A 21,282-nucleotide genomic window follows, 5' to 3' on the forward strand; every position below is an offset into this window, starting at 1 on the left:
CACGAGATCAAGAGATCGAGACCATCCTGGCTAACATGGTGAAACCCATCTCTACTAAAAATACAAAAAAAAATTAGCCTGGCATGGTGGCAGGCACTTGTAGCTGCTGGGGAGGCTGAGGCAGGAGAATGGCATGAACCCGGGAGGCGGAGCTTGCAGAGAGCCGAGATCATGCCACTGCACTCCAGCCTGGGCGACAGAGTGAGACTCTGTCTCAAAAACAAAACAAAACAAAACAAAACAAAAAACAACAACTGAGTGAATGTGGAAGTGCACTGGGCTTTTTGGAAAGCCTGAGGAGACTGAAGACTAACATGGCTAGCATGGTTTTTGTAGAGGGGTCACAAGTCCATAATATTAGAAAGGTGAGTGGGACTCAGCTTGTTAACAGACTTTGAATGACAAGCTAATGATTGTGGACCTTCCACTGAATTGTGAAAAATCAGTGGTGGTTTCTGAGCCATACGGCAATGTTGTATACAGAGTGTGAATTGTTACTAAGTTTGATACTGCAGCAATATGTGGAATACTTTGGTTTTAAAAATAGTGTTTTGTTGTAGAGGAAGGATGAAGAGAAGTTGGCTAATGGGTACAAACATACAGTTAGATAAAAGGAATAAGTCCTAATGTTCAAAAGCATAGTAGTGTGACTATCGTTAATAACAAAGTATTGTATATTTTAAAATAGCTAGAAGAAAGGACTTGAAATGTTTCCAACACATGGAAATAATAAGTACTCAAGGTGGTGGATATTTTAAATACTCTGACTTGATCATTACATTCTATTCATATAACAAAATACCACATGTACTCCATGTGTACAAGTATTATGTACATATTTTTAAAATAAATTTTTAAATTTTTTTCAAAAAGACATAGTAAATTTTAGATGAAGGAGAGTTGGTAATATGTGATTGGTGACATGACACTGAAACTAAAGAGGAAGGCCAAAGTTAGAGGTAAACTTGGGGAACAAGTTGATATACATGGCAGCTGAAATAATGAGAGTAGATGGGCTCTCTGGGAGAGGGTCAGTAGAGAAGAAAGATGAGGAATGACCACTAAGCCACTGGTCTTCTCCACATCTAAAGGACCAAAGGAAGAAGCCCAGCCAGAAAAAGTGATCAGAAAAGTACAGAACTCAAATAATCTCAAGCTGTGGAAGCAAAGGAAAATAATTCTTTGAGGAGATTGTTATGAAGGTATTAAAAACTGAAAGGAAACAAATGCCATACAAATACCATTGGCTCTGAGGATTCATGAGCATTACAAGAAAACTTTTTCAGTAGAGATTAAGATAGAACTCTACAGTGACTTAAAGAATGAGCCTATTGTTTAAAAATTGAGGCAGGGTAGGTTTCATTTTAAAGAAAAGCAAGGAAAGGAGAAAGAGTGGAGACTTAAACACCTAGTAGGCTAAAGAAAAGTATTATCAAAAGATAATGATTACAATAACTAGCATTTGTTATAGAACTAGATAATATGCATTATCTTATTGATAAACCATCCTATAGATGAGCAAACTTGAGTCAGAGAATTGAAAGGACATATCTAAGTTCACACAGTTCAAAGGGCAAGGAAACCAAACCCAGATTTTCTGACTGCACAGATAGATGCCCTTCCCATTACAACTACATTGCATCTATTTTTAAAAAACAATATACTTTAGAAATGCGTCGTACTTTTCACTTCACAAAGCACTTTCTCATATATTCTTTTATTTTATTCTATAAACAACTTTGGAAGCAGGTATTAGTATTATCATTATTGTTCTTATTGGGAGGTTCACCAATAAAGAAAAGCGGAAGCTAAGAGAAGTTAAGAGGCTTGCCCAAGATCTCATGGCAGAGAAGTATCAGAGCAACTAGGATTTAACCCCATTTCTTCTGGCACAACTGCCTAAGCACATTGTTAGGCTCTGTGAAAGAGAACATGAGAGATTCGTGACATACTCATGTAGGGTATGTTTTTGTAACTGCCACTGGCTCCTCTATCTGTATTATAAAGTTTATTTATAAAGCTTATTATTCATTAACTTTATAACTTATCATGGAACCTGGCCTTTCACTTACTGATATTTGGCTTTTCACAATAATTTTTCATGGTATTATGACTCATTAAATCTCTTTTGGCTTCTCAACCTCTTCTATCTCTGGGAAGGATATATGTTTCTAATAGAGTCTACGATGTGGAATTTTTAAAATATAGCTAATGTAAATGAGGTAGTTTTTAAAGGATAACTTTATTTATTGTCCTTGGGTTACTAAGAGATGACTCTAGCTATCTCCTAAAAAACATATTTCAGGATGTACTTTTAAAATTTCATTTGCTTTCTCTGGCATTCACTTTTCACTGTGAGTCAAAGGAAACTTTGCTTAGAATGAGTGATTCTACTGAAATGTCATGTTGTTGCTGCCCTCGCACCAGCTATTGGAAGGCTGTGGGTGGTACAAAGAAGGTTTGCTTTTTCCAGTGCTGGTAGCCTAGCTCCATATAGCTCAGGAATCATTTTCAGAAGATAGAAGCAGTTTCCACTTCTCCCCAACCCCAGGAACTAAGCAATATTTTAAAAGCATAGCTGATGAATTGTTGACTCTCTCTAGCTGCCATGTTCCTGCTGTGTGCAGTGAAGGTACCTGAGGCCGTGTCCGACATGCTGATGTCAGAGTTCCACCACCCGGAGACCGTGCAGAGGCTGAACGCTGTCCTCAAGTTCCACACGCTGTGGAGGTTTCGCTATCAGGTCTGGCCCCGGATGGAGGAAGGGGCACAGCAGATTTTTAAGGTGAAGGATACTTCTCACAGAGGAGTTACATTAGCAAACCCAACCCAAGGTTTGTTTAAACCCTTGAACCTCAAAGTCACAGTATGTGGCCAAAGATATTCTTCTTTTTTCTCTCTGATTATATAAGTAAACCTAACATATATGAATGCATTCCTACTGTTAAAAAATTAAAATATAGAAGAATATAGAGTAAGAAAATCAAGTCTCTATAAACCGCAAAATCTCAGCAGCATTCCCAGAGGTAAGCATATGAAAGTCTGGGGAATTATCTTCTAAACATTTTGCTATATATAAACTTACAGGTGTGTTTTGGAGGGTGGGATGATAAACTCAAATAGAGATCATTTGATTGAAAGCCATTAATGAAATAGTAAACTGAGGCCCAGATAGGTTCATCTTGTGCTCCATAACAGAAAATCTTGGCAAATAGCCCTTTTCTAAAATTCTTGTTCATTCTGTGCGAAGTCACTTGGATCATTAACACTTCCTGAGACGACTGTGTCATCATTATACTTCAGCCTCATTCTAGCTTATATTTCCTCTCACCTAATTTTTCTGATGTCAACTAACAGATTCCGCCTCCCAGTATCAATTTCACCCTTCCCTCGCCGGTGCTTGGAATGCCATCCGTCCCAATGTTTGACCCACCGTGGGTTCCTCAGTGCAGCGGGAGTGTCCAGGACCCCATTAATGAAGACCAGTCTGTGAGTAACAGACACTTCCAGGTTCCATAGTGTACACATAAAAGAGAACAATTATGTGGTAATTTGTTCATTCTCATCATAAGAATGAAATAATAACACAGAAAGTCAGCACAAAAGGTCTTTGTCCTTGTGAATGTAATAGAGAGAATAATATCGAGTAGCGAGCACTTGCAGATCTCAAAAAAAAAAAAAAAGTCTTGTTTTATAATCAAAGCAGAAGTCACCTGTTAAAGCTACTAAAAGCATTAGGCATTGATTTCTTGGCCAAAGGTAGCCCTTTTGCCTCTATTTATTACAAAACGAGCATACTCATTTAACCAATAAGACATAAGCCAAGTTAAGGACCCTGGCCCTGAAAAAAATAAGAAAAAGAAGAGAGTTGGCAGCTATTTCCTTGTTTGAACCTGAGTTTATTCTTCATTTTGCTGATCATCAGTATCATCATCACAGACATCACTCTGAGACCCCTGCTCTTACTACTGCTATATGTAATATAATTCATAAATGGTCAGATATAGAACACAGTCCATTTATAGACAAAAAACAAGAATATGCACCTTTTGAAACAATTGATCTTCAATATATGCCATTTTCACCTGTTTAATAGTATTTTTCTAAATTACAAGAGTAATGTAGAAAATTTGGAAAATAAAGCAAAAATAGAAAAAAGAACACCTCTTTGCACAAATTTATCATTGTTTCCTTGCATAAATTCCTATGGGATTTATGGCAATAATAAAATAATAACCATTAAAGGTTTTTGATGCATCTCACAAAGTATCCCCAGAAAAGTTATATTACTTTGTCCTTATAGAACTGAAAAGTATCTTATTAACTAGTGTTATTATTTTAATTGCCACTTTGAATGGCCAAAACAACTTACTGTTTATTTTATTCACACTTCTTTGAAAATTTTAGTTGAATATATGAAATTAGTTTGAACATCTTTGCATATTACTCATAGTATTTCTAGGCATTTGTCACTTTCTTTGGAGAACTGTTTTTTAAACTCTTTCCCATCACAATATGCCTATTTTATTTTAATTCTACCTTCATATCTGATGGTACCTTGCCAAAGAGAAATACACACCTGGTTCTTCTCCCATATGTGCAGTAATTTCAGCATCTGAACCACCAACATAAAGATCTTTGATTTTTCTCCTGAAGAGGTGGTGGGTTCATCTGAGCCAGCCACAATCTGTATGCCAAGCTCACTGTGGATTTGAAATCAAGTACCTTGATTTTATACCCAGTTATCTTTCTCATTCCACAGTTCTTACCTTATGCCTTAATATAATAAACCAGCTTAGCTACCTGGCTCTGAAAATGAATTGTACTAAAAGTACAAAAATTAGCTGGGCATGGTGGCAGACACCTGTAAACCCAGCTACTCAGCAGGCTGAGACAGGAGAATCGCTTGAACCCAGGAGGTGCAGGTTGCAGTGAGCTGAGATTGTGCCATTGTACTCCAGCCTTGGCGACAAGAGCGAAACTCCATCTCAAAAAGAAAAAAATTGCTCTTAATTGCTGCTCTACCATTCAACATAGGAAACCTACCATTCAACATAGGAAACCTTTAGTCTTATTTTAAGATCCTCCACAAAGGGATTGTCTACAAATGCAGCCCTGTAGAAGAGTAATCAACATCCCCTGCCTGTCTCTTGAACCCTGTGGGACTATAAGCCAACAAAGAGTTCTGGAATTGCCATTGTGCATAAACATTACTTCAAGTGGATAAAGAAGAACTTCAATGATCACTTCCCTGCTCAGAGGCCACTGACTCTGTCTCCAAAGCTCTTGGAGCTTGTCTGGGCATAAGCATCATAATTAAGACATGAATAGAATAGCTATTTTACAGTGAATCTTCTTTTCTTCATTGTTTCTGATCCTTCATCTATGGAGGAGTGCGTTTTTCTTGATATTTTTCTAGTATGCCTTGGCTACTGTTAAATAGAGTCAGATTTTACATTCAACCTTAGTAACACTATCAGCTCTCATAATTTTCATTCCATAACTTTGTTTCCACAAATATTATTAAGTGTTAATAGTGTGACAGATACTTGAGCTACAGAAATGAAATAAGCCATATAACTAACTGGCTTATATGAGAGATCTCTCTTTCTTCCTCTTTTCCATGGTTCTGACTTTCAATTTTATTAACCTTATGAAATAAATGTCCTCCATTTTTTTTTGAGACAGGGTCTCGCTCTGTTGTGCAGGCTGGAGTGCAGTAGCATGATCTCAGCTCACTGCAACCTCTGCCTCCTGTGTTCAAGCAATTCTCATGCCTCAGCCTCCTGAGTAGCTGGGATTATAGGCATGCGCCACCACGCCCAGCTAATTTTTGTATTTTTAATAGAGATGGGGTTTGACCATGTTGCCCAGGCTGGTCTCGAACTCCTCACCTCAAGTGATCCACCCGCCTCAGCCTTCCAAAGTGCTAGGATTACAGACGTGAGCCACCACACCCAGCCTGAAATAAATGTCCTTTTAAAAACAGTTCAAAAAATTCTAGAAAGAGAGTACTTAAAAATTTTATGTGATCATAATATTTAAAGAGCAAATCATTGATATCCCCCCAAATCCTAAGATGAAATAGGATTCTTTCCAGAAATTATAGGTGTTCATGAAGAATCATTCTGATTGAATGAAAAAAACATAGCTTAACCGTACACAGCTTGGAAATTTGGTAAAAAGACAAATATCCATGAAACTGGATCATGGGTATCCTAACATTTCCTGAGGACAAACTACTACATTTGTGTAATTCATTGGAACACTCTTTATGCCTGTGACCTTGCAGAAGAATTGCTATTAAATGAACTTGCCTTTATGTCTCCACAGAAATCCTTTTCAGCCCGGGCTGTGTCCCGCTCCCATCAAAGGGCAGAACACATCTTAAAGAACTTGCAGCAGGAGGAAGAAAAGAAACGTCTTGGTCGAGAAGCCAGCCTCATCACCGCCATCCCCATCACCCAGGAGGCTTGCTATGAGCCCACATGCACGCCCAACTCAGAGCCGGAAGAAGAAGGTGCCCTCTGCACCCAGGACTACTTGGGGGGCTGAGTCTCAGGGAAATAATGTGCTCTGAAATTAACATTGACAATTTTATGTGACATGAGGTGATATGCCCCCTTCCATCTCTCTCTCACTTCCTGACACTAACCAAAGAAAGAGAAAAGTTGTTTTCTGAAGTTTAGAGTTAGCCATTTTCAGAGGAGGACATTAGTTACATTAAATGAATGATTCGGGGAACCGCTGAATCCAGTATGTATATTAAAGTAAATGCAACCAATCTTTCATTAACTACTTTCAACCTTCACAAGTGCAGTTTGTCAGTTGGTGTCAAAAAATGATTAATTAATCATTCTGAATTGAGTGATTCTCTGTCCTGCTTTTGTAAAAACTTCGGGGGATAGTTTCTGTCTTTCCTCTGTAGGGCTTTTTTAATTTTTATTTTTCCTTTTCTAAGTACACTCAAAATTATTTAAGCCTTATGGTCTGAGAGCAGTATATGCATTTGTGATACAAGAGCAATGTGATAATGATAACTGTTTTGTTATAAAGCCAAAGTTCACATTCCCCATTTTGTTTGCCAGTAGAAGAAGTCACCAATCTGGCATCCCGTCGACTGTCTGTGAGTCCATCCTGCACCTCCAGCACTTCCCACAGGAATTATTCCTTCCGCCGCGGGTCAGTCTGGTCAGTGCGTTCAGCCGTCAGTGCTGAAGGTGTGTCCTCTTGCATATGTTTTATTTCTCCTGACTTATGTGTTTTGAAACACTTTCCAGTTAATATCATTATCTCACTTGATTACATTGTCTTCATTAAATAACTTGTCTCATGACTTGACATTCTAAAAAAAAATTAGCATGGCATCCTTTAAAAAAAAAATTGTTGATTTACCTCAGCAATTGTCATTTTTAAGTTGGCTCTATTTTAATTACGTTGCATGTAATCATATTGCTGAGGGTTCAGAATACATTATTCTAGACAGTTAATAGTTTTCCACCTAGCTACAGTACATTACAACCAACTGGGAAGCTTAAAAAAAAGTTCCAACCACACCTAAGACCAAATCAAAATCTCTGAGGGTAGGACCCATCAGTGTTTTTAAAACGTCCTCAGCTGATTTCAGTGTGTCCCTAGTTTTTGTTTTTTTTTTTTTATTCATCCCTGTGGGTATAAAGTGGTAACTCAATGTGATTTTTATTTGCACGTCCCTAATGACAAACGATATGGAGCATCTTTTCATATGCTTATTGACCATATGTATATCTTCTTTGTAAAAGTGTTCATTCAAATCTTTTGCCCACTTTAAATTGGGCAATTTGTCCTTTAACTGTTAAATTATAAGAACTATTTATACATTCTGGATATAAGTCACTTATCAGATATATGATTTGCAAGTATTTTCTCCCATTTCGTAGGTTGTCTTTTTACTTTCTTCACTTGATCTTAGCCAAAAGGCTGAGAAGCGAGTGTCTTTTTTACTTTATTAAAGATAACTTTGAGGCACAAAAATTTTATTTTAATTAGGTCCAATGTGTGTTTTTTCTTTTGTCATTTGTGCTTTTAGTGTCATATCTAAGAAACAATTGTCTAATCCAAGGTCGCAATTTGTCTAATCCAAGGTCACAAAGATTTACTTATGTTTTCTTCTAAGAGTTTTAGCATTTATATTTAGGTGTGTGATCAACTTTGAGTTAATATCTGTTATGTTATGAGTTAGAATTTTGCATTTAGATAACTAGTTTTTCCAGCACTATTTATAGAAAAGACCATTTTTCTCCATTGAATTTTCTTGGCACTTTTGTCAAAAAGCAATTGAACAGAAATGTAGTAGTATATTTATGGTCTTTCAGTTCTGTTCTACTGATGTGTATGTCAATCCTTCTCTCAGTACCATGAAATCTTAATATGCAGATATTTGTATAATTGTTGTGTCTTTCTCATTGATTATTTTATCATTATAACATGCTCTGTTTTGCCTGTGGTAAAAATTTTTCACTTACAGTATACTTTGTCTGATGTTAACATAGATACTCCACATCATTTTTTATTGCTGTCTGTATGGCATATCTTCTTTCATCCTTTTCTTTCATCTTATTTGTGTCTTTGAAACTAAATTACGTCTCTTAAACGTAACAGTTGATTCATATTTGTTTTTATCCATTCTGCTAATTTTGCCTTTTGATTAGTCAGTTTACATTTATTGCAGTTTTGGATAAGGTAAGATATATGTCTGCCATTTTAAAATATAAGATATGCCATGTGAAAGACATAGTTTTATTTATATCTTTATCTTATAATAACTTTATAAGATAATATGTTTTATATAACATTTATAACATTATATTAAAATAAAACATATTCATAATAGCTGACAAAATCTTTGTCTAGTAAGTCCAACATTTAAGCTTCCTCAGCGTTAGTTTATGTTGACTGCTTTTATTTCTGTATACGGGCAATATTTTCCAGGTTTGTTATATGTCTCATAACTTTTTATTGAAAAATGGACAATTTAAATTACATAATGTGGAAACTCTGCAAATCAAATGTCCCCCTTTCCTCATCAGGATTTTTTGTTGTTATTGTGTTGCTATTTGTTTGTTTAGTAACTTTCCTTGACTAATTTGTAAAGTCCATAAGCCTTTGTTGAGTGTGAGCACTGAAATCCCTGCTCAGTTACATTAGTGGTCAGGTAATGATTAGACAGAGATTTTCTTAAGTGCCTTGAACTAATAAGTCTTCCAGACTTCACTGAGGGCCACTTTGGGTGTGTTGAGGCACATCTTCAGTGTTCCAGTAGTTTAAAACTCTGCCCTTCATTTTTGTACTTTCTGCTTGTGTAGAGCTTCAAGGTTAGCCAAACATGAGAGATCAGGAATTTCTCAGGTCTTTCCTGGGCATGTGCACAACCTTGTACATATGTACAGCCATCTAGATAACCAGGAATACGTCAGTGATTTGCAAGCCCCCTAGAAATCTCATTCCCCAATTTGCCTTTTAAGATTTTTGTCAGCCTCCAGCTTCTACCAACTCATATGAGCACCTCAGATAGCTACAATGTTAAATAATTGTTGCTGATTTTTTTTTGGTAAATGCCCTGGGGATAAAGCTGTTTGCACTAAGCTTTAAGTCAAGCAAAATAAAGACAAATCTTGTGAACAGGGATTTTCTATGGAGTTCTAGATAGGTCAAGTAGTGACAATTCTCTGGTGTTGAGGCTTTTAGGGAGCTCCTAAACTGCTCTGCCCATCCAGTGGCTGCTAGGCTGCTGGTTTTAACAGCTACCATGGTTGCAAGGTTGTCAATTTTCAAGGCTCCTAAGGACCTAGGAAGATGGGGAGGTGGGTAGGGCAAGTTAAAATGCCAGAAATACCACTGGTCTTTTATCCTTTTTTGTTTGTTTGTTTTTTAATACATGCTCCTCAAATAGTCCCAAGCTTTTGGTAAATTTTGAAAGCTGCGAAAAAAAGTGTATTTCACAGTGTTCTCACTGCTTTTATGGAGAAACAGGGATCTATACTCCACTGTTCCAGAAGTGCTTGGTCCACCACATCTGTATACATTTTTAAAGATCTCCACATGCATCTACTATGAAGCTGTGTCTGGAATTTATTCCTTCCAGCGGGTTCTTGGTCTTGCTGACTTCAAGAATGAAGCCACGGACCTTTGCAGTGAGCGTTACAGCTCATTAAAGGTAATGAGGACCCAAAGAGTGAGCAGCAGCAAGATTTATTGTGAAGAGCGAAAGAACAAAGCTTCCGCAGCATGGAAGGGGACCCAAGAGGGTTGCCACTACTGGCTCGGGTGGCTAGCTTTTATTCCCTTATTTTATTTTATTCCAGCTTTTATTCCCTTATTTGGCCCCTCCCACATCCATTGGTCCCTTTTACAGAGCGCTGATTGGTCCATTTTACAGAGTGCTGATTCGTCCATTTTACAGAGTGCTGATTGGTGCGTTTACAATCCTTTAGCTAGACACAGAGCGCTGATTGGTGCATTTACAATCCTTTAGCTAGACACAAAAGTTCTCCAAGTCCCCATCCGACCCAGAAGATCAGCTGGCTTCACCTCTCAAAGCCTGGACCAAGAATGACAGTATAAGTCTCTTACCCTCTAGTCCTTCATAGGCCTTCTAAAATCCCAAATAGTCATGTAAGTTTTAATCTGAGAATCAAACACTCACAATTCTTTAGTGCTTTAGAAAAGGGACGTGTATATTTTCATATTAATAAGCTGTTAAATACCTTTTCTACCTTCCTTGCCTACTAAATCTAACCTTTTTCCTTTATTCCTATGTGCAATTATATCTATTATTAATTTGTTATTGTATTTATCAATGAGGATGAAAACATTAATATGAGTGGGCTATGTCATTCTTATCCTAAATGCATGTGTGTTTTCTTCTACCCCATATTACTGCTTACCATCTCTCACACACTCACGTGCATACAACCAGTTGCATCTATGAAAAATGTCTTAGTCTCTGCTTAGAATTTTGTCTTCATTGATTTAATATTGTGAACTGATCCACTTGTCCCAGAGTGTCTGTGCTTTGCTTCTCTACCAAACAAGAATAATGGTACTTGGAAAGTGGGCTGGTTTTTTTGTTTGTTATAAAATGAAGAGACACTTTGTGTAACGTAATCTTTTTTAAAATGTTGGCATTTTCTCATAGCTAAGATTATGCTGTTAAATAAGTAGGCCTTGAACGGAGAAATGTTGCATTAAAATTACATTACTGAGGCCAGATGCAGTGGCTTATGCCTGTAATTTCAGCACTTTGGGAGGTGGAGGTGGGAGGATTGCTTGAGCCCGGTAGTTCAAGACCGACTGGGGCAACATGGTGAGGACTCATCTCTACAAAAAATAAAAAAATTAGTCAGGTGTGGTGGCACACCGTTGTGGTCCCAGCTACTCTGGAGGCTGAGACAGGAGGATCTCTTGAGCCCAAGAAGTCGAGGCTGCGGTGAGCAGTGATCATGCCACTGCACTCCAGCCTGGGTGACAGAGTGAGACCCTATCTCAAAGCAACAGTAACAACAAAGAATTATGTTACTGAGAAAAGCACCCTGATTTTGTCTCCCATTTTAGATGAGGAACATACCACTGAACACACACCGAACCACCATGTGCCTCAGCCCCCACAAGCAGTGTTCCCAGCATGCATCTGTGCAGCAGTACTTCCCATTGTTCATCTGATGGAGGATGGTGAGGTGCGGGAAGATGGAGTAGCAGGTACGGTTTTGAACAGTCGGATCATCAGTGACATTCTTAAGCTGTTTATCTGATAGAAGACAGTAGGTTGCTCTTAAACACATTATGTACTGGCCACATGTTGAACTGTTTTATGCACATATTATAATTACAGATTCGTAACATACTGCACTAACACTATCACTCTCTCCAATTCCTTCTCCCTCTACCTTTATGCCCAAAAAAATTGCATTTAAAATAGGTAGTTGGGTCCAGGAGCATTGTTCGTGACCAGAGAACAGAACAACACAATAATTATTTAGCCACATAGAAATCAAACCTGAGAAATCTTAGCTATTAGCTTGACACCACTAATACCATCTGTCTTACGTGATTACCTTTCCAGATGTACTAACTAACTAAAAAGAATAATTGCAAAATGAAATGACAAACTGAGGGAAAAGATGAGTAACATTTGCGACAGACAAAGGTTAATTTCTTAACGTTACATTTAAAAAAGCTCTTACAACTCATTAATAATTTTTTAAAACCCCATTAGAAAACTGGGCAAAGGATATCAGCAGGCAAGCCAATGGCCAGTAACACCTGGAAACAACATTGTTGTTTAAAACTGTAATTAAATCTTACATTTCAGCTACAAAATCGGCAAAGATTATTTTAAATGAAAATATCTATTGCTGGTGAAAAAGCAGGGGAAAGAGCATCCTCATACTTTGCTGATGAAGTATAAAACTCTGTACAAGCATTCTAGAACAGAATTTCATGATACGTATCAAAAACCTTAAAGTGTGAAAAGCTTTTGACACAGATTTGGCTTGTAGCAATTTCCTAAGATAATCATGAGGGCTGTATAAAGGACGTTGTACATTGATCATTATTTAAAATAAAAATATTTAGAAAGACTTTAAATCCCTAACAATAAGCAATTAATCATAGTACCTCCATATAATAACATTCTGTGAACGCTGGAATTGCATTCTAGATGAATATTAATATAAAAAGTGTTAATATATTGCTAAGTAAAAAACCGAATACCAAAGAATATTTTCTATATATAGTACTATTTTAAAATACATGTAAGTAGACTGGGCATGGTGGCTCATGCTTGTAATCCCAGCACTTTGGAAGGCTGAGGCAGGCAGATCACTTGAGATCAGGAGTTCAAGACCAGCCTGGCCAACATGGCGAAACCCTGTCTCTACTAAAAATACAAAAATTAGCCAGGCATGGTGGCACATGCCTGTAATCCCAGCTACTCATGAGGCTGAGGCAGGAGAATCGCTTGAACCTGGAAGGTGGAGGTTGCAGTGAGCCGAAACCGCACCACTGCACTTCAGCCTGGGCAACAGAGTGAGACTCCATCTCAAAAAAATAATAATAATAAAATAATGCACGTAAGTATATATTTCATGTATGTGAAAGGACATACTCCAAACTGTTAATAATTGTTTCTGTGATGAGTGGACTTCCCAGTCTTATTTTTCTCTTTGCATTTTTTTCTATTTTTCATATTTTAAGCATGAAACTGCCTTACTTAAGCAATTAAAATAAAAACAATATGAACATTTTTAAAGTTTTAATTGACACATAATAATTGTACGTATTTACAGGGTACATGATATTTCAGTACCTGTATACAATGTGTAATGATCAAATCATGGTAATTAGCATATCCTTCACCTCAAACAGTATTTCTTTATGTTAAGAACACTCAAAATTCTCTCTTCTAGCTATTTGAGAATATAGAATAAATTATCGTTACCTATAGTCACCCTACAGTGCTAAATAACACTGAAACTTATTCCTGCTATCTAGCTGTAATTTCTTATCCATTAACCAACCTTTCCCATGCCTCCCTCCCGCCTCCCCTTCCTAGCCTCTAGTTAGCACTATTGTACTCTCTACTTCCGAGAGATCAACTTATTTAGCTTCTACAAATGAGTGAAAACATGCAGTATTTGTTTTTCTGTGCCTGGCTTATTTCACATGTAAAGATATTTTTTGCAATCAATATGAACCTGAGAAAAACTCACACCTATTTTAATTAGTTACAGAGACACATGAAAGCTACAGCTCTGGATTTATATTTTTGTTAATATTATTTATATGTCCTTTAACTTTAATTGTATGTTTTGTTTCTGAATCAAAATTTGGTATTATTTATTTGAAATAAATTTATGCTAAATTCTGTATTCCTACTTTTGAAAACCAGTGGAATTGGGAAACACGTTCAAACTAAAGACCATTCGGTGTTTACTGGCCCTGTTTTTTACCCACCTGCTTTCTTAGTCTGGGCACTTCTAGACAATCTTAGCCTGACCACTTTCCGCACAGAAATAGCACTTTCTTTCTCATTAGGATTAATTATTTATCTTAAGACTTCTTCATTAGAAGTGAGAACCTAATTGTTACTGGCTCAACTACTTTATCTTGCTGAAGGAGACACTGTTTGAAGCATTCAGGTGGACAGAAAAAAAATATCCCTAATTCATATGCATTCTAAACCAAAACATATTTTCAAAAACCAAATAGTCTTTCATAGTTTCTCCATAAAATAAACAATAAAATATGACTGTAATTTAATAAGTGCTTACTACTGCTATTATTGGGGTGACTTCCACAACAAAGACAATTGCATATATTCACAGAGATATTCTTTGCAAAAGCATTGCTGATACCTGAAGACAACTCCTACACTTTTTGGTAACATGTTCTTTACATGTGAAAATGTTCAGAGACAACAACGAAGAGAACAAACACCTACCTTTCAAAAGAAAAAAGAGTTCACAGAGCCTTTTTAAGGCAAAAAGCAGAGACTAAAGCTTGTAAATTGTCAAATACTTTATCTCATAGACTTATCTCCATTTAAGACAAATGTTCAACTTTCTTTCTCTTCTGAAGTGAGTGCTGTGGCTCAACAAGTCTTATGGAACTGTCTAATTGAAGATCCATCAACGGTTCTTCGACATTTTCTGGAAAAACTGACCATCAGCAATAGACAAGTAAATTCCTCTTCCTTTTTAGTGTAGCTCTGTGGCTACAAGTGTGAACACTGTTAAAATCATGCAAAGACTTTATAGTGCGGTGCATGCAACTCAATGCCCTCCAATACACAACCAATAAGTACTTTTTAAATAACGATAATGATGAGCAATACTTAACTTTGCTGTTTTCTTTTTAATTTCTCCATTAATTCATGTTTCTATATATATGTATATATATATGTTACATTGCTAGTGAGGATCCTAAAATACTGCAAGATTAAATTAAATATAATGTTCTTACTATTGAGTACCTTCATTGAATTCTGATTGCTTGGCAGTCTGATGCAGGTATGATTATTAGAATATGTTAAAATTTGTCATTAATCAAAAATCTGATTTGTCAGACCACCTTGTAAGAAGATCATACCAAATAAAAGTAGTTTTTCAAGCAGTGGCAAAATACAGCGATGATTAAAAATTATTTGTTCATTTCTATGATATAGTCATATTCACTGGAAGGTTAAGTTTAGTTTCTGAAAGGTAAAGTTAATTACAGACATTTCAATCTAGTCTCTTGTAACCTCTCTTTTTCTCTTTGACTCAAAACCTAGAAAGCAGAATTAAGAAGTTCACAAAAACTTGGTTTGTTTAATGATTTTTCAACATAGGTCTTCCCCATATTCCCATATCAGGCTACCATGGCCAATAGAGTTAACTAAATGTACAGCTTTCCTGTGACTTGCCTGTGACCTACGCACACAGTGTCAATTTAAAAAGAACAAAGTCGTTTACTGCTCAGTGATTTTTATGTGTTAGCTCCTAGGAGAAAGGTGTTCCAGATGGTTTAAATACTACTTAACAAGTATCACATATACTATATTAAAATGTTGAACATAATTAAAATCAATATGTGGGCAAAAGTAAGAAAAATCCCTCACCCAATCCCGAATTTTCAAGAAGTTAGTTTTATTTTCTGCAGCATGGCAGCTGAAGGAAACATTAAAAATTCCGTTCTTCTTTCAGGACGAGTTAATGTACATGCTGCGCAAACTTCTCTTGAATATTGGAGACTTTCCTGCTCAGACATCTCACATCCTATTCAACTATTTGGTGAGTTATAAATGTTCATTTCCCATTACGAAGCAGCACCATGATGAAAAGTTCTTAGGAGATTTTTTTTCAATAAATTTCCATTAATTACGTTACTAAAGGCAAATCCTGGTCAACTAAATTCTGTGTAGGGAAGCCCCTGCGTGGCATACTCTTTGGCATATGGAGGGCAGTCAATATAAATGTCAGTTTCTTCTCTGTCTTCCTTTATCAATATATAACTTCCTTATATTTGTTCTTTATTTTTGTTTTCTGTTGAGAAAACACGTGTTCTTTTAGTATTTTTTCGTCTTTTCCTATCTCTGTGTTAAAACACACACACACACACACGCACACACACGGATGCAACTGTTGTCCTAGATGGAAAGTTTTTGTGTATGTATTTTTCCATGGCAACTATCTATGACAGTTTTAACTGCCCTGGCAGTTCTTTCCTGATCCTCTGAGACTTACCAATTTCTTCACATTCTTTTTTTAAACCCCAAATGAATATGCAGTTTGGGGACCAGAACCTGATGACTACGCCTTGAAACTGCCCCTTAATCCTGGCAGACAAATAGCCAAATTAATGTCTGTGCTGGGCATACTCCTTCAGTTATCCATATGCATATGTATCCCTAGCAGGGTGATAAATTTAACTCCCACCACAACCCCCATGTGCAGAGAACATTTGTAATTCCTTTCTCTTGTCTAAGACTAATTTGGTCATCTTCCTTCTGAGTGCCTGCTTGCTGGTTGGCAAGGGAAAAAAATATGAATAAATGTCCAATCCAGATTTAAGTTCAGACCGGTACCAAAACATAAACAGTACTTTTTGGTGGTTTTCAGGCTCTCTTGGATAAAAATGCATAGTCTCTAGGAATTCTCCCTCCTTCCCACTACTTTTGTCTCTATAGCTATGTGGAGTTGGGGAGAAAAAAGACCTTTGTTCCACATCTCACCCCTTGCATTTTATCTGGGTCCTTCATTTCTGAGACCATGTTCTTAGTCTGGCTGGTTGCTGGATGTCTGGATGGGCACAAACTCAAGCCCATAGCTGCTGTCACTCAAAGCCTGTCTGCTCCTGGCAGTGTTTGCTGGGAGACTCAACCTCCCCTCAGCTTCTGCGGGTGCTTTAGACCCCTGAGTTCTTGCCATGAGTCCCATATGGCTCTAACATAGGAAGTCCACCAGCTATAGCATCCTGCTCAGTGACAACAGCCTATGGCCGTTCTATCTGGAAAGCTTTCCAGCCAAGCATCCGCTACTTCTGGGTTCTGTCTACACCATACAGAAACCAGGGTGGATTTGGAAAGCCAAATGTCAGGGCCTCCCTCAGTTTAGGTGTGTGCCCTGCCAAATTTACACTCCATCCAGGCTGGTGTGGAAAGAGCCTAAGAGGGACTGGAGGCGAGAGCGCCTTCAATGTTTCTTTTGCTTGCCTGTGTACCTGCCCTTTCCCCAGGTCACTGAATAGGAGAAATGCTTGCCCAGACCATTGCTCTCCTCCATCCTTTAGCTCCGCAACAAAAATATTTTTAAAGGAGCTTGATGCCCAGATAGTTTTAAAAGAAATAAATCTCCAAATACTCAACTTACAGATATGCACTAACACTTGTTGAGTAAGTCTGCCATCTCAACCATTATTCTAGCGCACACAAGGAAGACCCAACCCATCATCCCAGAGATTACCAGGCTGCACTGACAGGCATGTAGGTTGGAGAAAGAATCTGAATTCTATGTTATTAGTAGTTTTAAGAAATCATCTTTTCTGATTGATCAATGCACTTTAACCCATAGGACTTTCTATCTGGTCCTATGTTTTATAAATTTCTATTAAGGGTGAGGGTTGGCCCTCCTTAGGGTGTCCAGCATTTAGAACACCAAAACAGATTAGGTTTGCGACGCTGATTCTTTCAACATAACTAGAAAGTTTTCCAGGACTACAAAATTTTTGAAGAAACAATGGTTAAAACCCACAAGAAAAAAAATTTACACTATTTCTTTCTGAATATTTGCTCATTATTGAATAGGGTAATTGAAAGTTATTTCATCAAATATTCCAATTATAGTCAGTCCTCATCTTATTTCAATATATAGAATGCTGAACATATTCTACCTCCTATTAACAAAAAATAAACTTTGAGGCATTTTAGATGTCAACTTTAAAAGGTGCAAAAGAGCACACAGTTTTTCAAAATTACATTAGAAGATATGCAAACAACCCAGCTGATAAAATAACGTGCACAACAAACCTCATGACACACATTTACCTATATAACAAACCTGCATGTGTACCCCTGAATTTAAAAACAAAAAAAAAGAAGACACACAAACAAAAATTTTGAAGTTCATCAACTTAGCCAAGCAGCGTGCTCTTAGGTTTGAGACTATTAGACATAATCCAAGCTGCAAATAATGCTTGGACAAACTTCATATACAGATGAATTTTAGATGGCCTCAGTACCTAGCTACCAAGTGACATGATGCCTGGGTGGGGGGAGGGGGGAATGATCTGTTTTTTTCTTAAGAATTTGCCATTTTAATGATATATAAAAATGTACAGCAGCCTGTGTGGTCAGTTTTCCAGTTATGCCCTCTCCTGGTAACATTGAAAGTGTTTGAGAAGCATCTGAACAGAGAATACGAAGGCACAGAAGATCGAGTTTAAAACAAGAAAAGCTAAGGAAATGAGAATGTGAGCTCAGGATTATTGTAGCTTTGTGAACTCTTCTTATCCTGACTTGCAGGTAGGATTAATCATGTACTTTGTGCGGACCCCCTGCGAGTGGGGGATGGATGCCATTTCAGCCACCCTGACATTCCTGTGGGAGGTGGTGGGTTACGTGGAGGGCCTCTTCTTCAAGGATCTCAAGCAGACGATGAAGAAGGAGCAGTGTGAGGTGAAGCTCCTGGTGACCGCTTCAATGCCAGGTAAGCCACTACTACTTTTTAGTAACATAACTTTAAAATAAAAATTATAAATAGCCCTTTGAAAGACTAAGAGGCTCTTTCATTCATGAGAAAATTTTCAGAGTTCTAACCCCCAGTATTGAGTGCTTCAAAGAATTTTTGTTTAATATAATCAGAGGAAATACAATAGACCCTTTAAAAAGTCAGCGGTTGCCAGCTGAAAAGAGAGACTCAGAACTGAGATCCGCATGAATCAGTCCTTGAAGGGCTGCCAAGGTTGAAGATTTATTTAAGTCTATCGCAGAGAGCCAGCTGAACTGAAAGCTTTTTTGAGTGAATTTTTGGCAGTGCAAGGAGAATAATATTGTTTGTATGGCATGGACTCCAGTCCTTTGTAAATTCCATGAGAGAGGGCTTTATGAAAAATTGGAAAAGGGAAAGCAGGAAGAAGGAGCATTACAAAAGAACATGAAGCGTGATGTAAACTCAAGATACAGTTCCTTTTCACTTCAGATAGCTTGTTTTGCCTTAAGACAAAGATTTTGACAATTCTTTATCCTTGTGCAGTGACTAAGAAAATTTGAGATGATACATGTATTGAAATAAAAGTGAAAGAATTATGTAGAGATGAGAACACAGGTTCTCACAGCAAAGAAGCCAGTGTTTAAATCATAGCACTGTCATTTATTAGTCACATAACTAGTATTAACTGTGAAGAAGTACATCATTTCTCAAAGCTTTCTTTCCTTGTGTATAAAATAGGGATATAATTCATACTTCACAATTGTGAGGAATAAATGAGTTGAGATATGTGAAATACTTGCTGCCATACCTAGCTCATGATAACCATTCGATAAATGGGAATTGTGTATGTATATGTTCTGTAGATTATCCAAAAAAAGTGATCAGTTTTTATTATAGCAAAGAAACTCCTATTTTTAACATACTTAAAGACAACTCACTAAAAATCGAGGTATATCATAATGTTCACAAAGATTTGTAATTAATGAATGAAGTAGAATAAATATTGTCTCAATCAGCCAAGAAGAATACAGAAAATGTAGCTTTAAGCTACATTTCAAGTACTTGGTTGGTTTTGCTAATATCTCTGTTTATATTTTCTTAACTTTTATTGCCTGGTCACCTCATCTAGAAAACAGGGATGTACTACTTGTTGCAATGCTTGAGGTTTGAATTCTAACTCTTCCACTAAATAAATATGTCTCTTAAGTTATTCCATTTCTCTTTTTCCTCATTTGTAAGGTAAAAAATCATAATACCCACATCATGGGGTGGCTATGAGATTTAAATACAATTATGCATGTAAAAGACAGGTAGAAGTACTGAGAACTTGTCCGAGCACGGTGGCTCACTCCTGTAATCCCCGCCCTTTGGGTGGCCGAGGCGGGTGGATTGCTTGAGGTCAGGAGTTTGAGACCAGCTTGGGCAACATGGCGAAACCCAGTCTCTACTAAAAATAAAAATTTTTAAAAAGTATTGGGAACTCCATACCTATCACTTTTAATAAGTGAATATATTTAAAATATATATGTATTAATCTTAAACTTCCAGGTTAAAAATAAATAAATAAAATATATATGTAACTATGAATTAAGAATTGTAATTAACAGTAAAAACATCAGCTTATTGATAATATTTTAATATTTTATGCTTTAAAATACAAATTTTCCCATAGAAAAAGTCAGTTTATTATTCTTTTTATTTTCCGTAGGTACTAAAACCTTGGTAGTTCATGGACAGAATGAGTGCGATATCCCAACCCAGTTACCAGTCCATGAAGACACTCAATTTGAAGCCCTGTTGAAGGTAGGAATGACTTTTAACAGAAACTATTTTTAAGGACAATGTATGGCCACCTCACTGAAGATCCATTTTAGAATAAAATGGCATTTTTCTGTCTTTAAATGGATGTATGCATTTCTTTACTCTTTACTAAAATCTGCCCATTATTTCCTTATGCTATTTCCTTCCATAATTTTCCCCACTTCTACTGGCTTTAGTCAGTAAACTTTTAGTAATCTGATTTTCAGGAACATAGTTCTGGGCCCAGATATAAGTAGAAGAGACCTCTGGAAAAAAAGCAACTTTTCCAAACTCGTGCATCTTATTTCAGTAAAAAGGGTCATTACTACTCCTTTTGACTTCACTCAGACATCTCCAGAGAATTTCTAAGGCCCAACTTCAACAAATACTCCATTTTTATACTCGCGATGAATGGTAGGATAGCAGGAAGGCAAACAGAGTATGTTCAAACGCTGCCTTCACCACAACCAGTGTGACCTAAATCAAGTGATAAGACTTCTCTAGTCTCAGTTTCATTTTCAACAGTACTGAGATACTAGTTCAGGTTATACAAGTTATCTATGCCTAGTATGTAGTATATAATGTGCACAGTGCATGATAGTTTATATTATTCTTAAATGTTTCTCAAACATGCTTTCTTCCTGATGCTGAGACCAGTAGGTGCCACTGTTCCTCCACAGTCCATCACTCAGTCTGAATTATAATTGTACATCTTTGGGCACTATGAGAGCAGTTGGTTTATATCACATTATCAGTC

At 37.0% G+C, this 21,282-nt stretch overlaps 1 protein-coding gene across 12 annotated transcripts in view; it reads left to right on the top strand.

Annotated features, from left to right (window-relative positions):
* UNC80 (unc-80 homolog, NALCN channel complex subunit) overlaps positions 1-21,282 on the top strand; it is a 233,478-nt gene that overhangs the window by 148,138 nt on the left and 64,058 nt on the right. For 10 of the 12 annotated variants that reach the window (XM_030804163.1, XM_030804170.1, XM_030804171.1 and 7 more), the window contains 9 exons: positions 2,604-2,785; positions 3,358-3,489; positions 6,334-6,520; positions 7,089-7,220; positions 11,593-11,736; positions 14,617-14,717; positions 15,723-15,809; positions 18,539-18,722; positions 20,434-20,528. In XM_030804163.1, coding sequence (XP_030660023.1) covers positions 2,604-2,785; positions 3,358-3,489; positions 6,334-6,520; positions 7,089-7,220; positions 11,593-11,736; positions 14,617-14,717; positions 15,723-15,809; positions 18,539-18,722; positions 20,434-20,528 — 1,244 coding nt within the window. The remainder of the gene's footprint in view (positions 1-2,603; positions 2,786-3,357; positions 3,490-6,333; positions 6,521-7,088; positions 7,221-11,592; positions 11,737-14,616; positions 14,718-15,722; positions 15,810-18,538; positions 18,723-20,433; positions 20,529-21,282) is intronic. The other 2 variants (XM_030804164.1, XM_030804169.1) reach the window with 1 other exon arrangement.

This window comes from Nomascus leucogenys, chromosome 22a (assembly GCF_006542625.1).
Source record: "Nomascus leucogenys isolate Asia chromosome 22a, Asia_NLE_v1, whole genome shotgun sequence".
NCBI lineage: Eukaryota > Metazoa > Chordata > Mammalia > Primates > Hylobatidae > Nomascus > Nomascus leucogenys.